Raw genomic sequence first — 18733 nt, 5'->3', positions numbered from 1 at the left:
GTCCAACCGGAGTCTGAAAGGGCTCCTTTGTGAAGGAGGGGGTCTCTCTGGACCTGTGACTTGTTCAGGCCAGCGACTGCTCTCCAGGAACTTAGTGGACACACAGGTGACCAAGTTTCACAAGGAGGCGGTGGGCTCCAGGGCACTGACAGACATTGTGACTGGGGCTGGCAGGAGCAGTTCAGGGACAGGGCGGCCTTGGGGGGACAGGAGGTGCCTGGATTGTTAGAACCTCAGAAAGCATCACGGGAACCTGGCCTTGGTGCACAGGGTGATGCGGGAGTGAGATGCTAGGATATTTATTGAGGAATGTGAGCGACAAGACCTAGGAGCTAGATGACTTCTCAGGAACAGCGACGACACTGCCTTCACACTTGCACGTGGCTTTCTATTGCAGAGCTCGGCACGCAGGGGCACTCTCGCGCGGGCACACGGCCCTGCAGCATGGCAGGGACAGTTATGGAGCCCGGCTCCACTAACCAGGGCGATGGTAATCTCTGGAACAGGTCCAGGCACTCTCGTGATATTTTCTTCCCTGGCTGAATCTGGCCCAGAGTCACCAATACTATCAATTTCTTGACATCTGAGTCCCAAACGGAATGGTTACACTGGACAAATCCTCATTTTGTTTGAGCATGACACCATATGAAATTACCGTATTTGAGGCCTTCCTCAGATTTGTTTTCAGTTCCCAAAAGGGAAAGGCAAAAGGGAAAATCACAGTGCACGCGAGGCCGGTCTCTACACACAGTGAACACCACATTGACGCGTCCACATCGGGCAGCAGGCCTCCACCACCAGGCTCGCTGCCCTTTGCTCTTCCAGAAAGGGGTGGCCTAAAAATCCCATCTTCTGGGGAGGGAGCACAGGGAAATGACACACAGCCATCTAGGGCATCTGGAGTCACAGGGTGGGGGGACACGGATCCCAACGGGCCCCATGCACATTTCAGCTGTAGCACATACCCACCACCAGATGGTGCCAAAGCGCAGCCAGGCCCGCTAAAGACAGGGAGGGACGGGTCCTGCCGCGAGAACGGTACCCCCCAGGCTCAACGGCCACCCGGGTCCGGGTCAGTTCCAGGAACCGCACGAGGCAATTCGGAGGCAATTTTATTTTTATAAGATCCCACCCATCGTGTCAGGTGAGACGTCAGCGTATCTTAACAGTTTGGGAATTTCAGTTTTATGTTTTCAGATTAGTCTTGCTCTGAACGCTAACGTTTCTCGCGAAACCGTGGCAAGAGGCTCAAGGTTCCCTGAGAGCTCGATGGGCCGGAGACGGACACACACTCTCGCATGCGGCCGTTTGGATCGCTGGCGTCTCAGGCCTCAGCGCCAGGTGCTCTCAAGCACAAGCAGCTGGGGAGAGCAGGCGGGAGCGGGGCCGAGCGTCCCGTGTTCTCCGCAGGGCGAGAAACGTGGCGTCTGCCTGCCAGGCTCTGGTCCCCTCTCGGGAGGGCTCTGGTCCCAGTGCGATGGTGGTTTCACTTGCGGCGAGCCTTGGCTTACAATCAGCCGGGAGGAGACGCCCAGGGGAAGGAGGGGAGACCACACGTCCTGACGCTGCCACTGGCTGGTCCCGGTCCCGCCCACGGCAGAACTCCCCTGCCCACCTTAGATGCCTGCCCCCCAAAGGCTCACGTGTCCAAGAACGAGGATGCCAACACCCCAGGGCAGCGACTTATGTCAAGGACTCTTTCCTCCCCCTTGATTAAAGGTCACTTGATGTCCTGTGGGGCAGGTTGTGACAGAAGGGGAGAGGTATAGAGTTTCCCCGCGTGCCAAAAAACCCTACTGTTGAAAACTCCACAAAGTCACAGAATGCTAGATGTAGAAGGGACCCTGGGAATATCCAGCAAGGCCTCTCACTAGCTCAGGTCATGCTGCCTCCACAGAGACCTCCACCTTAGACCCGGGACCTCTCCTTCCACCCGCTTCTGTATTTCTCAGTACCCAGGCTGCTCCCCCCGGTACTGCCCTCACGCTGCTTTGGTCTGTCTGTCTGTCTGCTTGGGTTTTTTAAAATAAGCTCATCAGGTGAGCAAATAACAACAACATTACTTATTAAGCATGGAGCTTAGTGTTTCATGATTTCATCTTTAACTTTCTTAAGAAGACAAAGTAAGCATGGGCCCATTTCCCAGAGGAGGAACCTGAGGCCTAGACAGATTCCACAATTTGCTGAAGGTAATTCAGCCAGTCGGTGGGCGTGGGCTGCACTGCCCCTGTCTGCCAGGCTCTGCACCGGGCACTGGGGCGTGACTAGGGAGCCAGGCAGTGTGAACGTGACCCAGGAGGATGGGAGGGACGCTGTGGAATCAGGCTGGGACACGACCATCAGAGGCTCTGAACCGGGAGGCAGAAGCAGCTCTCGTTTCAGCACAGGACCCTGAGTTGTCACAGCTCGCGCCTGGTGGCCTGGAGGGCACAGAGACGGCGGCCAGGTGGGGCTTGCACGCTGGTCCGGCAGTGGACAGACGGGGCGGAGAGGATGAGGACACGTGTCTCCCGACCCCTGCCGAGTGTAGACAGGGACAGGCAAGCACCAGAAGGGGGCCCACAGAAGATCCCTCTTTGCCGGGGGGTCTGGTGCACGTCTCAGGCCGCAGCCTGCGCGTGGCGGTATGTGAGCGCACCGGGCTGACGCTCACCATCACTTCAGGGCCTCGGGGCGGTAATGGGCAGCGGTACAGGGCTGGCTGGGCTGACCTGGTCAGCGGCCGCGGGACCCACTGCCCCTGCCCACTCCCCGTGGAGCGCCTGCAGAAACCATCTCCTACCCTCACTGCATCGTTATTACACACCCGGAGGCCCACCTGCTGGGCCGCGTTTCATGGAAGGGCTGGATTTGAACCCAGGTCTCGATCGCTCCCGGGAGCTCGCGTCGGCCCGCCCAGCGGCACGGTCCTTCCGGCCCGATCGGCTCAGCTCCCCTCTGCTTGCCGCACGGGGCCAGCGGCCGCACGGCCACCACTCGGCAGGGTTGGCGTCTCTGGCCTTTATCCAGCTGACATTTTCTGCGTAAAACTTTACAGAGGTACTAGAATAATTGAGAATAGTCATTTTCCTCCTGCCTCTCTCTACAGACCCCTTCTGTGGCCCCTGGGCCCAGCGAAGATCTAAATGACAATTTTAAAATTTTGTGGACAGAGAAGGTTCTCTTAACAGAGACGAAAGATATCCACTGAGCAGCTTGATAGAAATCCACACCTGCATATTACAGGTTTCAGACTCACCCTCTCTGCCCTCTGAGTGACCAAGCGTTTCCAAGAAAGTACCAGCAAAGGATTTCTGGCAGTGCCGGATGGCCAATACAATGAGGCCGTGTGCGAGGGGTTATGAGCGGGGGAGTCTCCCGGGGAGCGAAGGGCTATGCAGAAGGGAGCTCCAGGGAAGGAGCAGCGTCGGGCCCGTGGGCCAGCTGCGCCTCCGCGGGCTGTGAGGCTCCCGCAGGCCAAGGCCTTCCAGAGCTCAGCGTCTGGACCCTGCGGTCTAGCTCGCCTCCCACGTCAATGTTTGCTTTTCGTGACAGAATTTCCCTTTCCTTTTTTGGATGGCTCCCTCCTTGCATCTCTAATCCCTAACTCCCCTCCAGGGCCAGTGCGAAAGGAGGGACAGTCCCACACCACCCAGAGACTCTTGCCGCACCAAGAAAGTCAGAGGCAAAAGGGAAACAGCATCCTGGCGTCACCCCTCTGTGCTAGAGCCCTGCCCCACCCCTGCTGTAATTTCAACAAGGTGATGCCCCCTCCTTCACGTAGGGCAGTGGACAGAGCATCAGTCAGCCCGCCCCTATGACCCCACTGCCATTTGCCAAGTTCAGGGACCTGAATGCACGGGCTCCTAGACCCTTGGCCTCCTTCCGCTACCAGGGCGCTCCCCGACAATCCAGAGATGGCAGCTTAAGGGGACCTCCCTGAGAGGACTCCCCAGCCGGCTTCCACGGCACGTGCGCCACCACCCAGGGTTGCCCCAGCCTGACGAAGGACAGGTCTCTACAGGGCCCGCGGAAGTCTCATGCGTGTGGCTTCCTCGAACCCCGACCGTCAAGGCCAGAAGGGAGCCGGGACTCCCTGTGACCTGCCCTCGGGGTACGGCACGTGCCTGCGTCCAGCACTCTGCAGCCTGCCCCTCCGCCACAGTGCTACCTCTCCCTAGCGTCCTCCTGGCACACGGCTCGCGCCCTGGCATGTGACAGCTGCTGAATTAACTTCCCCTTGTCTGTATGGCCAACTCGGGCACGTGGGGCGGCATCACTTCCCAGTAAAGTCCGATACCCCGGGCAGATGGATGCTCGCGGAGAGAGGGGTGAACAGGGTGAGTCTGCAAAGGGAGGGGACCAGGGACCTGCAGGGACAGAACACTGGCTGTGCCGCGGGTCTACAAGCACCCACAGCCTACCCTCGGTTCCTAATAGAGGCCAAAGCCCCGCCGTCCGGCTTTCGGTGCTGTTCTCCTGAGAACGGCTGCACGGTGGCCAAGGAAACAGGACACCTGTCCTACCTCACCCTCCACTTCTCCCCAGAGGCTGCCCTACCGGGCCTCCACCTGGCCAGGGTCCCTGTGACACTCTCCCGCTGTGCCGGCTTCCCTCCTCTGTCACCAGGCCGCACTGCACGTCTCCTCCCGTGATTCCTTGTTCACACAGGAGGGCCGGGGCCGCTTTGCGGGGCCCACCCCTTCCTGGACAGGGCAGCCCCTCAGAAGGGACTTGAGGTGACGGGCTGAGCGACAGCACCGCCAGGATGCTCGTTCTACTGCTGTAGCCCGGGGGGAACGCCAGCGGTAACCCCACGCACGCCGCACCGAGCCCCACGCTCCCTCCTTCGCTCGCCAAGGCACGTGTGCCCCAGCTCAGAAATGCTTAAAAGGACTCTGGGAGAATTTCACGGATCACAGCAGGAATTTGTTTTTCATCTTGAAAGAACCTCGGAGATCGTCTCAAACCCCGGCACGATCTTTTATTAATAAGCGGCAGAAATGTAGCGCCTTTTACACCATTCAGATGATCACAAGCCCGACTGGGAAAAGCCCGCGTGATGCAGAGGCAACTCCAGGAAAGAAGGACACAAGTGGGGTGAGCGCCACTCCCGGCCGGGGAACCCCGGCTTACCGCACGTGGGGACGTCCTCCTCCGCGGACGAGGTCTGCTCATCCGTCGAGGGCTTTTTCTTCCCCAAGCCGATGATCTTGGTGATCTTCTTCCCAGTGACTTTAGACACGGTTCCCTTGGTCTCTGATTTGGAACTTTTCTTCCTCTTAACTGTTAAGAGTGACGATGGAAACGAGAGAGAGAGTGTCAGTTGTAGACTTTAACGGAAAAAATCAGGGACAGAGCATAAATCGCAGTCCATTTTATTTTCCTCAATTTGTACTCATTGAGCACCTGCTACGAGCCGACTGCTGGCGTGGACACAAAAGAATACAGCAAACAGGTGTTCAGAAGGAGTGTATGTGCTAGAGACGATGCACACGGGTGTGCAAGCACGTGTACACACGCACACATGCAGTCACACACAGAGGAGGCCTGATGGCAGCCGGGCCCGCACGGTCTACACTGGGGTGACGTGGACAGGCCCCGGGCGGTGGGCAAGCCGCCTGGAGGGGCCACTTTGAACCGCCAGCTGGGAGACGAGGAGGCAGCCGGACCAAGCGAGAGCCTTCTGGGCAGGGGGAGCGTCAGGAACACGGAGGCTGTGAGGCTGGAGGGAGGGATGAAAAGAAGCAGAGAGGCCTGGGGAGGGGCTGACGGAGGGACAGGGGGACGCGGGTCCTCCCCAGTCCCAGGAGCCCTCCACCAGCCCCTCACCCTCCCCAGAACGCCCAGGACGGCAGCTTCCATCTGAGCCCATCACGCTCTGCTTTGGCCTGCACGGCATGAAGTTACGAAGTCGCACTGAATGTACCAAGTACGCAGACGCTGTGCACCAAAATGACTTCCGGCCCCCCTTGAGAAACAGAAACATCTGGCAACTCGGGACCCCCGCCTGGGATCTCGCAGAGATCGGAAGGTGCGTGAGAAAGCGCACCCGGAAGCGGGGGCCAAGGAAGACCTTTCCTCCCACGGCAACTGTGCGAAAGAGATGTCACTCACCCCCCTCACCTGACGGCCACTGCGTGCCTGGTACTGGATCCAAGGGGAAAAGGCACCTTTGCCAGAATCGCACAGGACAATGAGCCTCCGGGAGGGGCCGGTGTGGCTTCACTACGGAGGGGGGTGGGCCAGGAGAGGGGCTTCCCATCGCCCTCCTGGTGTCGCCGTGTCCAGGGTGACTCGAGCCTCCCAATCTGTAACCCACAAGGGGTCTTTTGACAATGTAATCAACGTGAGGACCTCTCTCCCCTCCTGCTCATCCTGGGCCCAAAGGAACGTACCTTAAACACACACAGAATAATTTCAGAGACAGGGGACTGGGGGGTGAGGGATTACAACCCTAGGCCTCATTCCTAAAGGCCCCTGTAACACAGACTGACACGATCGCTCTCTCGATGGGGGTGGGCGAGGGGGTCGGGTGGTTCTCTCTCCTCCAGTCCCAATCTGCCATCCGTGAGACACCAGGCACAGGCCCACGTCCCACCTGGCCCTGGGGACACTAGGCGCGGGCCCACGTCCCACCTGACCCACGGGACACCAGGGGCAGGCTCACATCCCACCTGGCCCTGGGGACACCAGGCACGGGCCCACATCCCGGTCCCACCCGGCCTGCTCTCGCACTCCCTGGCCCGGCAGACTCAGCACCATCCCGAGTTCGAGTCACTTTGTGTTCACCGTTATTGCCTCTCTAGAAAGAAACGACGGTTGAAAGACAAGAAGCCAAGCCAAACTTCTGGGTCAACACAGCCTTTGTTCCAGACTGAAAGCAGGTGCCCCCCAGAACCCCTGCACTGAAGCTCCAAGCCCAGTGCAGCTGTATTTGGTGATGGGGTTGCAGGATCATAAGGGTGGGGCCCTGATCCCGCAGCATCAGTGCCCTTCTTAATAAGAGACTGAACACGGAAGAAAGGCCACGTGAGGACACAGCGGGAGGCGGCCGTCTGCAAGCCAGGAAGAGGCCCTCACCAGCAGACAGCTCCGATGGCACCTCCAGGTAGGGCTCCCGCCTGCGGACCGTGAGAAACGAACGTCCGTGCTTTCAGCCTCCAGGCTGTGGTACCTCGTGAAGCCCTGGTGTGACACAGGCCCATGGATGGAGGAGCACAGGACAAGCACCCCGCCTCCCCTACGCTCTCCCAGCGCCCGCCCCTCCTCTCTTCAAATAACACACCAAGAACCTGTTGCCATCTTGGTGGACTGGCACATTCCCACCCCACCCCCCCAGCTACCCCCAGACGTGGGCGTCCGCGGTCGGGACGACTCTGTCATTGTGCTTTCCGTGTGGCCACACCAAAGCGTTTCGGAAGAGCCTCGAGACCACCTCTGACCGCAGTCCCGTTCAAACTAAGCTTTGAAAGGAAGGCGCTCCCGGCGTGCCCTGAACACCCCCTTCCGCAGAGCTTGGGAAGCACACGGAGTTCTTCCTTGTGGCTCAAAGCGAAGACGTTACATTTACTTCTGATTCTACCAGCATTTTCTCCTGCTGGGAAAGTACCTGACCACCAAGAAAAGACCCGATGCTTCTAATTCCCTGAAGGACCACTGATTAATTTTTTACAAAAGCAGAAGGGACTCCCTGGAAGGAAGAGCCAAAGTATGTAGGGACGTGAGAATGTATTGATGCTGCTCGCTACACAGAAGGCAGGATTTGACACACGTAATGGAATCATGAAGACACCTCCAAGACTCAGAACTCTCCAATAAATTCAGAGACCAGGAAAGCCGCAGGGTCCAAACGTCACACGCCGTCAGTGCTTGGCAGGCAGTGAGGGACAGACCACCGAAGCAAAGCCAACTCCCAGCATTTTGAAAGCCATAAATATCATCAGCCCAGACACATCCCTACGGCCAGTGGAGAACCTGAGTCACAAGATGGCTAGGGATATGGGGAGCTGTGTTGAAATCTCTCGACTGCAAATCGGTCATGAGTGAGAAGGTGGGTGCTTAGGTACAGATATATTCTCTCCCCCTCTCTCTCTCCACACACACGCACACACACACGTATGTTCTCTAACACGTACATACAGACATTCGTATCATTCTGTGAACCTAATTTCCAGCAGGGACCCGGGAGAGGAAATGGCAAACAAGGACAGAGACCAACAACATGTGCCGTGCCTCAACATCCGAGCAGGGACCGGAGATTGTATGTTATTCTGTTTTGGGGCAAAATGTAAAGACTGCTTTTCGGGCTTTGATTACACATAATGTGCCCACGGAAGACGCAGATGATACCTTCCACTGAGTAACTTCCGACGGAGAAGACTAAAATTATACCCAGACACGACCGAGCTAGGGAATCGCAGGGGCAAAGGCAGAGATCGTGACCTTCCGGCGTGAAGCTTCTAGTATCGCAGTAGGCCAGCTTACTTGGGTTTTAACATTCTTAGTGCCTGGATTGCTATTTGGTTTAAGGGGACTTCCTTTCCGAGCTGGGAGACGCCTGCTCGGCACAGTGCATTTGAGCTGGGTGGGCGGACCGCTCCCCTGGGAAGCCAAGGTCACGGGGCTGCAAGCACACAGGCTGTTGGCTTTGCACAGGGGAAACGTCCCCACGACCCACAAATCCCAGCCTCCTCTCAGGCCACACACCCCGGGAAGGACACAAGCCACAGGCTGGGAGAGACTACATGCAAAACACACTGATAAAGGACTTATATTCAAAACATTAAAGAACTCTCTAGAGTCAATAATATGAACAAAAACCCAATACAAATACAGGCAAAAGATCCGGGCAGACGTTTCTTCGGGTGAGATGTGGCGGGCAAATGAGCACGTTAAAAATGCTCAGTTAACATCGCTAATCTTCAGGGAAGTGCAAGTTCAAGCCACAACTACGTAGCTCCACACACCCACAGAAAGGGCCGAAATGTATAGAACAAAACAAAATGACAGCGGCAAGGTGGTGAGAATGCACACGACTGACAAGCCACGCCCCTAGATTTTTATCCAACAGAAACGAAAACCTGTTGCAAATGTCTAGGACAGCCTTGCTCACTGCACTCAAACCTGGAAACCCCCAGCTGTCCAGGCGGTGGGGGATACCCAAGCCGTGGTCCACACACGCTGGCATGCGGCTCGGCCACACAGAGGAGCAGACTGTGTGGGGCGTGCTACAGTGTGGGCGCATCTGCAGGGCGCTGAGCTAGACAGAGAGGCCAGACCCAAAGGCCACGTACCGCCTGATTCCACTCGCAGGGCCTTCTGGAGAGGACACAATACACGCCAGTGGCTGCCGGGGGCACAAGGGAGCGTTTCGGGGTAACAGAAACGTTCCACATCTTGCCTGCGGTGATGGTTAGAGGCCCGTGTTTGTCTCAGCTCAAAGAACTATGTGCCAAAAAGCGTGGATTTTACTGCACAAATTTACGCCTTGTGAAGCTGACTTAGAAAAAGAGAATTCAAACTCCATACGCCCACGTTCACAGCAGCTCCATTCACGACGGCCAAAACGCGGAGGAGCCCAAACGTCTGCTGATGGAGGAACGGATAAACCCAGCCTGGTCCGTCCAGACAACGGGATGGCAGCCAGCCTTAAGAGGAAGGACACCTTGACAGCTGCTCCCATGTAGACGGACCCTGAGGACATCGTGGTGAGTGAAACAAGCCGGCCACGAAGGGACAGTACCGTACGGCTGCACTCATGTGCGTTTCCTCGAGCTGTCAGGCTCACAGAGACAGAAGGGAAAACGGTGGGCATGGGGGCTCAAGGAGGGCAGGGGAGCCACTGCTTCCTGGGGACAGGAAGTGTTGAACCACGGCTTACACAAATGGTTTTTACATGAAGGTGAATAAAAGACGTTTTCGGAACCTCTGATTTCAAATGACCAGAAGAAGTCTGTGAGCCTGGCCTTGGCGTCCCGCACAGGGGACGCTGGGAAGGGCCCTCACGCAGTGGGAGGGCTTGCTTGGGCTCTTGGGCTACGTGTAGGTGACGTGGAGCGGGCCACGGGCTGCCGACCACACTGCCCACCCACTCTTCACGGACACTCAGGTCTCCCCACCGCAAATTCCTCTTGGCGATACATCAGGTCTGGGAGCCCGAAGGTTTAAATATGCGCAGGGCACCCGCAGGACGATGGGGAAAAACCGAGACCAGGGCTCGGCAGGACGGCAGGCGAACACGTGGGCTCGCATCGTCCAAGGGGGTTTCCGTGCACTTCTGGGCGATGACACACACGACCGAGCCACCGAGCAGATGGTCTCAGAGTTCACAAAGCCGACTAGTTTCTTAAATCTTGTTTCTCACTTTGGTTTTTGCTTTGTGGTTTACGTGTTTCCAGCACGAGCAGAACTCACCTTGTTCTTTTCCATTACACACGGTGATTCCGTTTTCGGTAGCGCCCTCCCCGTCGGAGCTCGGCCTCTCAGAAGACAGTTTCTGTGAGGGCACAAAGGACCAAGTTATGCTCACGGTGGTTCACGCTGGCCGAGTGACGCATCCCGGGTCAGTCAGAAGCCCTCTCCGCGGCGGGAGGAAGCGCGGGCCAAGTTCGCGACAGCCCAGAAGGAGCCGGGGCTCGAGCACGGGGCGCACCGCTGGCCGGCTCGCTGCTACAGCTCCCAGATGGCGGGGAAGAGGGAAGAACTCGCCGAGGTGGTGGTGCTTACACGCGCTCTATACCGCCCCTCACCCACGTCACTTCTCGCAAGCAATTTTGAAAAACATTAGGTTGCAAAAGGACATTCCCCTCACCAAGCCTCACTGAGCCACACGATCCTCCCAGAAATAAACAGCCCACCACCCATCTCCTTTCTTCCTGTCGTCTGCCAATTACGGGGGAAGGTCAAAGATCTGCTCGTAACGAACACTCCGAGGACACACAGAGCCCGGGCACTGTCAAAAGCGCCCGAGGGCACACGCACATCCGCGCAATCGTCTGCGTCCGGCGTCTGATGTAGGGAGCGTCCTCAGGACCCTGAGCGGCATCTGAAGAAGGGGTAGTGTTCAGAGCTGGAGTCTCCATCCTGGCCAGAGACCCGTGGCATCGTGGTGGAGGAAGTGGACCTCGGGTCCAGCCCCACAGCCCAGCCCCACAGAGCCTCGGCCAGAGACAGAGAAGAGACCTGGATGATACCAGGGCCCACGCGCCATCAGCTGCCAACGCGGGGTCTGGGCGGTGCTGCCCGAGGACGGCAGACAGGCGTCTGCACTCCCGCGGCGGGGCCGGGAGAGCCGCAGTGAGGGAATTGCGTCATTTAGTGGGAACCGGTCATGTGCCGAGTGCCAGGGACAGAACGGCTGCGAGCCGGCACTGCTCCAGTCTCGGGCCAGGAAGCACCCCTGGGCTCCGGGTTGGCAGGCCTGGCCAGGCACTAACAGGACAGCCTTGGAGACCAGAGAGAAGGAGAACGGCCAAGGGATGGTGAATGGGGGGCCCTGACGTGCAGCCCATAGCGAACGGGCCCCAGAGCAGCCTGTCTGGAAAGCAGCGTGCTTAGCAACAGGAAGCGAAATCTTAGAAAAGATTTCCACCGCTTGGTCTCGTAGGCCAGCTCCTGGGAGTCTAATCTCAGGTAACAGAGACGCAGCAAAGACTTGTGGGAGAGACTCCAAGTGCCGTGCCGTTTGGATCTGTCTGAAGAGGGAGACGGGCCTGGGGCGGGGGACCGATCCCCTAGCAGGGGCCCAGGGCGGGGGACCGATCCGAACAGCAGCAGAGGCACGGGTCTTTGGTACGAGACACGTGCTGAACACGCAGACGCGTTTGCTGCCCCTTACAAGGTTTCAAAACTGGGAACGTTGCTCATAACACACACGTAATGGAGGAAAAGCGGCACAAGCCATGCTATGCATCAGACCATCCAAGCCAGCTAAACCTACGCACTGCTACGGGGAGCTTCCTCCTCCGTGCGGTGGCCTCACAAGTGACTTCCTTCATCCTGTTTCTATTTCTTGGCCTTTCTGAGTTTCTACAGCGAACAGGCGTTAGTTTTGCTATCAGGAGAAAAACAAACAGGCCCGCCGTGTCCCAATGTCTGGGTGAGGCCTGTGAGGTTAATTTTACGTGTCAACTTGGAGGCGGTGGGTGGGGTGGATGAGACTAACATTGAAATCAGTGGTCTGTGAGTAAGCAGACTGCCCCACTACGGTGTGGGTGGGCCTCACCCAATCAGGTGAAGGTCTGCACCGCGCAGAAAGACCAGCCTTCCCCAGCAAGGGAGGATTCTCCAGAAGACCGCCCGCAGACTTCACCTCCAGCCCGCAGACCTACACCGTACATTTTGGACTTGTCAGCCTCCGTGATCACATAAGCCAATTCCTCATAACACATCTCCTCACGTATAAATGAGTGTGTACTTGTGTGTGTGTATCTGTGCACATACACGCATAATCTTATATAAAACATCTTATATTTAGGGGCGCCTGGGTGGCGCAGTCGGTTAAGCGTCCGACTTCAGCCAGGTCACGATCTCGCGGTCCATGAGTTCGAGCCCCGCGTCGGGCTCTGGGCTGATGGCTCAGAGCCTGGAGCCTGTTTCCGATGCTGTGTCTCCCTCTCTCTCTGCCCCTCCCCCGTTCATGCTCTGTCTCTCTCTGTCCCAAAAATAAATAAACATTGAAAAAAAAAAAAAAAGTTTAAAAAAAAAAAAATCTTATATTTAAATTTTATGTGTTGATAACACACACACCTTATCAGTTCTGCTTCCTGCAGAATCCAGACTAAAACGAGAAGAGACAAAGAAGGATCCATTCCCTGGCCGTGGGGGCCTGACAGGGGGGACTCAGAAGCTTCCTGGGACCCAGGCTACCCACAGAAGATCTCCACGTGTACAGACACAGGAAGCACGGCCAGAGGGGGCTGGGCGTGTGCGCCACAGTGATGGGCTTACATGTTTCTGGCAAGGAAGGCCAACCCTCCAGCCCCTGTGCGGGGCGCTCACTGCGTCTTCCCACAGGTGAAATGCACGCGGAGCAGAGAGGGAACGTACCCTGGTCTGCAGGGAACGATCGCATCCCGGGTCCTCGGGAAGGCGCACTTGCGTAGCGCCTGCTGGATCCCAGACACACACAGACAGAGCGGCACGCAGAGCAGCCACATGACAGCCACGACTTTGAGCACCTCCAATCCATTAACACCTTTAGCCCTGTTTCTGCGTCTGTTGCTGGGAACCTCAAACCAACCATGCAGTCTACGAAGTGACTAACTCGGGCTTTGTACAGAGTAGGCACTTGAGGCATAAGCAGCTGAATTGCATTTTTTCTCCCAACTTCAAGTGCTCGAATCCTCAGAGAATGTCACCAAAACTTTGAGGGAGGCCTATATCGACTGCAAGGGTACCACTCCCGGGAAGAAACACGCCCTTACCTTCTCCAGCTCCGTCTTGTGCACTGGGGAGCTTGATGGCGGAGGCCCCTCTGAATCCGCTGGGCCGCTGCAGCCACTGTAGACCTCTCGGATCACCTGTAAGAGGCGTAGACACGTCTGAGCTCTCGCAAAGGCAGGGAGGAAAATCCGTGGGCGCGAAAGCACGTGGCTTTAAGTTCTAAGATGCCATCTGTTCACTCACTCGCCCACCAGACGTGTCTCCGATCCTGGACTGACACAGGCCATGCCCTGCGTTCACGGGCCTTCCAGTCCAGGATTATCCAGAGATCACGGTGAACAATGGGTACCCCCCAAACATGAAGGGAAAGTAAGACAGCAGAAGGGCCCAAAGACTGGAAGGTGATGTTTAACAAAAGGGGAGTGGCTGATCTGTAAGATCCGGAGGCCTCACTGGGGTGACACGTAAGCCGGGAGTCGAATGGCCAGAAGGATGTGGCCACGTGAGGAACTGGCGGAAAAGGCGCCCAGGCAGAGGGACCAACGGGTGCAAAGGTCCTGTGGCTGATGGGAAGTGTTTAAGGACAGCACCTAGTACTGTGTGGCAGAGACGGGGGAGAGGCCACCAAGGGTCACAAAGCACACTCAGGCCAGCAAGGGGGGCTGGGTTTGTGCAGTGAGAAGCCCAGGGGTGACGGGATTGACTTTGAGAAGCGGTACGGCACAGGGGCCGAGAGTGCGGGCCCCAGAGCCCAACTGCCTGGGTTTTCATCCTGCCCTTCATCTTGGGCAAACCGATGACCTATTCTGTGCTTCAGTGTTTCCACCTGCCACGCAGACACGCGACGGTCCCACCTGTGAGACTGAAATGGCCGGAGGCAGTGCGTGAAACAGGGAGCATGCCCCGGCAGAAGTGCTAGACCGCACGCGCGCTACAGAGGGAGGAACACGGACAAGTAGAAGGAAAGGAGTCGGGCCCTCGTGCGGTGGCTCGGGGGACAGAAGGGGGCAGTGCAGGCCGGGGCGATGGCAGGAAGGAGCTGAACAGTGGCCTCTGGAAGATTCTGGAGAAGCAGCAGGCCCTGCCAGTGGGTGGGGCAGGAGGGAGGCGCTCACTCCAAGGCGGCGGGGTGCTGCCATATACTCCCACGACGGAGGCAGAGAGCAGCAGCGGGTGGGGGAGAAGCGAGGCGGGTGAGTGGAAGCAAAGGCAAGCTTCCAGACAGAGCTGGAAGTGAACTAGGCAGTCAGGGGAGAAGAGCCCGGGGGTGGGGGGTGAGTCGCCAGAGGGAGGGCAGACAGAGCAGGACGCAGGTCCAGGAGGAGGACCAGAGCCGGTCAGCACTTGGGGGCTGAGCCAAAGGGGCGAGGCTCGTGCAAGAATGAGCTGGAGCGGCCAGGGAAGCAGGGGCGAGGCGGGAGGGTGCAGCTCCCCGGAGCACGGAGGAGGAGAGAGAAAGCCCCTCTGCTGGGGGCGGGGAGTGACCGAGGGGCTCCCGGGGAGGAGGCGAGCAGAAGAGGGTCTTCCAGAGGCAGCAGGAGGGCGGGGTCCGGAGAAGGCAGGCGGACACAGAGAGGCCGGCGTATCTGGTGGCAGGAGTCTGGGGACGCTCCTGTCTGGCCGGCTCTGTCTTCTCAGCGAAATGTGAAGCCAGAACCTCAGCTACCAGCTCGAGGCCCCGACCTCGCTGAGCCTCCGTTTCCTCACCGGCAAAGGAGGGAGGGTCAGGGTGGCCTGTCCCACCACGTATACGGCTGTGATTAAATTAAGAGAAAACGAGACCCGCTCCGCAAAATGCCTGAGCCGGCACCCGGCACGCGGTGCTGCTCCGGTCATCGGCACCGTCACCACGGGGAGCGTCCTCACCGTTGACGCCGATGGCTCAGAGGGGCTCCCGCCCTTGACGGACAGGTGTGGTGATCCTCAGCCCCGCCAGTGCTCACAGCACCCCCACGGTCACCCACCATCCCCTCCATCACCACTGAGCTCCAGCAGTGAGCTGGACGTGGTTGTGGTCACCGGGGATGGGCAGCGAACAGGACAGACTGGGATCCGGGGCGGCGGGCCGTGCATTCTGGTAAGGCAGAAGTTAGCCAGCGGTTCCTTCAAAACGTCTTCTGTTCCTTTTGGAACTAAACTGCAATTTGAGTCCGACCCAAGCACCTTCGGGGCAGAACTGAAGTGCCAAAGCCCCAGATATCCTGGTAGGGGTTTTGCAACGGGATCTCAGCACACATGCCCAAACTCGCCGCCTTGCACTGACGCCGGGATGAGCGCCAGGAACCCGCAGGAGCCCAGGACACCGCGGCCAGCCATTTTCCTGCTCAGCCGTTTTATGAGAAAACTATCAAGCAAGGTACACGTTTGGGGCTAAAATAGGAAAAAGGAAGAAGAAAGAAAAGCCCAGAGAACTTGCTGCCACAGTTTTGTTTTTTTTTTTTTTCATTGTCGGTTCTGAGCTGTGAAAGCATCACCGAAGTGACATGAATCGACCCGGGCCTTCCGGACACCCCAGTCTCTGTCCGTGCTGACTCCGCTCCTGCTGCCCTGTGCCAGGCCTCTGTCCCCACACCTCCCCTGCGGCTTTATCAGATCTGTAGTCGACAAGGCAAATTTTTATTCGATCCAAGAACAAGATTCTGTCTTTTCTCAAGGGAAAGAGTACAACGCAGTGGAATCTCCGGGGCCCTGGGGTCAGGCGGAAACGGGGTTTCAACCCCAACGCTACTGCCTTCTCCGTACGGGAGGCTGAGTGTCCTCGCCCGGGACATGCAGGACACAAGGCCTCTGGGCCGCCATGGGAGGCAGGACCGCAGAACGCGACGTGCCCAGCCGCGCTTCTGCCAGAGCAGGCAAGCGGCACACGTGGGCTCCCGTCCCCGTCCCGGTGGCCCGCCCCAGAGGACGCACCACAGGACAACCGTGCCAACCGGAAGGAAGCTCCCAAGTTCGTTTCACACCGCAGAACACGACCTGCAGGAAGCCCCCTCTGGCAAAGCGTTCACGCAAGAAGCAACCGTCCCTTCTCACTCTCGCTCTGTCCGAGGCGGGAGGGCCCACGGCGCCGTGACGCGGCTCCGATGTCCCTCCCGGCCTCCCGGGCGGCCATCCGAACTGTGTGGGGGGAGCTGTGCTTCTCCTCCCGGCCGGATGGGGCTCGTCCTCGGAGCCACATGTCTGGCGTGCGAGCCCCACACGGCGTGTGCAGCAGCACCCCCGTCCTCACGTGCACACGGCTCTCGCACCCCGTGTGCCCACCGGCCCGTGTCTTCCCCTCAGCTGGGCCCGCTTTCCCACATGGGGCTGCATCTTGCTTATGTGGGTCTTCCCAAAGCCGAGCACATAACAGCAACGTAAAAAGTTTGATTGGGAGGCACCTGGGGGGCTCAGTCCATCGAGCGTCTGACTCCGGCTCAGGTCATGATCTCACGGTTCACGGGGCTGAGCCCCACATCGGGCTCTGTGCCGACAGCGTGAAGCCTGCTTCAGACTCTGTGTCTCCCTCTCTCTCTCTCTGCCCCTCCCCTGCTCATGTGCTTCCTGTCTCGCTTAAAAATAAACATTTTCAAAAAATTAAAGAAGATCTGATTGAAGAAAAAAAAAAGGAGGGAACAAGGAAATAAAATGGACTTGACGTTTTCTATAGGGAAAGAAAGATGAATGAATGGAATCCAGGGGGAAAGAAAGCGGGCCGTCACATAAAGTAAGTAAACTCTCATGACAGCCTGTCCCCAAGCCTCTGCACAGATTTCTGAAATCCTTGGAGAACAAAAAGCTAAAACACGAAAAAGGAGTGTGCAGATAATAGCCACATCTGTGGCGCCGACCCCACCCACAGGAGGCTAACCTCCTCACACTCTCTCCCACTCACCGCAGTGTCCCCTCTCCCCTGCTCCACAGCTGGTCCCGTTCTGCCCACGAAGGTCCAAGGGATGCCGCACTGACATCACCAGATGCGGTGGCCTCGCCATCGAGGCCAAGTGGTGTCCTCACCTCTCCTGAGAAGCCTTTCCTAAAAACCCAACCCATGTATCTGCAGGCTTAGAACTCTGTACATAAAGGATGTTCTTTTCTTCTCGACCGACTTCTCCTCGCTCCCGCGACCGAACTTAAATTCCTTGCGCAGAGTGCAGTGTCTCTGGCGATGCCTGGGAAAGAGACGGCATCCAGCAGGCCACGGGGGACCCGGACACACCTGGGGCCAGGCTCGGGGCCATCCCTGGCATCCCGCCAACATGGGATTATTTCCCTTCCCCCAGACTCAACCATAATCATAGCCCAGGTACAGAGAAGGGCACTGTGGAAAAGATGGGGGGGCGTAAGCCAGTCTCCTTCCACGGTTTTGACCAACCAGCCAGCTGGATTACTTCCAATTTCTTTTTTGAAACTATCTTTCTGCTCTGATCTCCATTCATTGCCAAACTGCCCCCACACGGTTAATTCAGAAGTAATAAAGAAAGGGTTTATCACCCACGTTGCTCAGATAGCTGCAAAGGAAGAGTTTGTATTAATGTGTTTCTTTTTAAAGAGCCACATTCCACGAGAGGTTCAATAGGTATTTAAGAGAACCGGATCCAAATTCAGAATCACAAACCCTTCAGGAAACAAATTGTTATATGTTCTGTGGTATTTTTGTTTGCTTTTAACTCGAGCCCTCATCTCCAGAAACACAATCTCTGCACATTTTTTAAGGAAACCTGACCACTCCGTTTCTGGGAACATTGGCTGTTGTCTTCTGACTGACCCCTACAAAATGGCTCATGTTTTCAGCATCTGTACACACACACACACACACACACACACACACACACACAGAGTCAGTTAGTTTTGGCCTGAGCAGCTGGTAACGGACGTTGCAGACCAGAGGAAGAGAAACAAACTTGGCCACAATTCTTGAAGAGGCGTGGGGCAGGTCAGGTGCAGACCCCACGCGGCCCTCCTGCTCTCCGCACCTGACAGCGGCCTCAGAGAACATCAGCTGGGCCATTAAAGCTGCTCTTCAAAATAACAAAAGCCTGGATAAGTTTGGGACAACAACACAGCAGTTTATATTAACAAAGACACGGCCCCTGTTTCACACCACAGTTCACGTCAGAGAGTTGTTTTAGAGTTTCTACACGAGGAACCCTAAGGGGTGACACTTACATTCCAACAGTTGATTACAGTTCTAAGTGTGCATTTGTGTAACTTTTCAGCCTGTCTTTGTGATAATTCTGATCACTATCACCTCCACTTGGCAGATAAATGGGAAAGAGTTTGCTGACCTCGAACATCCTGATGGGCGAAAGCCCTTCCAGAAATATATTCCAGATTTCAGAGCCTTCGCTCACGCTCTGTCACTCTAACACGCCGTCTCTCAGATAAATAA

At 57.1% G+C, this 18733-nt stretch overlaps 1 protein-coding gene across 2 annotated transcripts in view; it reads right to left on the bottom strand.

Annotated features, from left to right (window-relative positions):
* Window positions 1-18733, bottom strand: part of AFAP1 (actin filament associated protein 1) — a 92252-nt gene that overhangs the window by 33044 nt on the left and 40475 nt on the right. For both annotated transcript variants that reach the window (XM_047091861.1, XM_047091860.1), the window contains exons 7-9: window positions 13407-13502; window positions 10396-10477; window positions 5116-5265 (exon numbers count right to left, since the gene is read on the bottom strand). In XM_047091861.1, the coding sequence (XP_046947817.1) occupies window positions 5116-5265; window positions 10396-10477; window positions 13407-13502 (328 nt within the window). The remainder of the gene's footprint in view (window positions 1-5115; window positions 5266-10395; window positions 10478-13406; window positions 13503-18733) is intronic.

This window comes from Lynx rufus, unplaced genomic scaffold (genome assembly GCF_022079265.1).
Source record: "Lynx rufus isolate CCGP_SWC_20201006 ecotype Redwood Valley unplaced genomic scaffold, mLynRuf1.p SCAF_3, whole genome shotgun sequence".
NCBI classification, from domain to species: Eukaryota; Metazoa; Chordata; class Mammalia; order Carnivora; family Felidae; genus Lynx; species Lynx rufus.
Note: the sequence above shows the minus strand (reverse complement) of the source record. Positions and strands in the feature narration are given on the sequence as shown.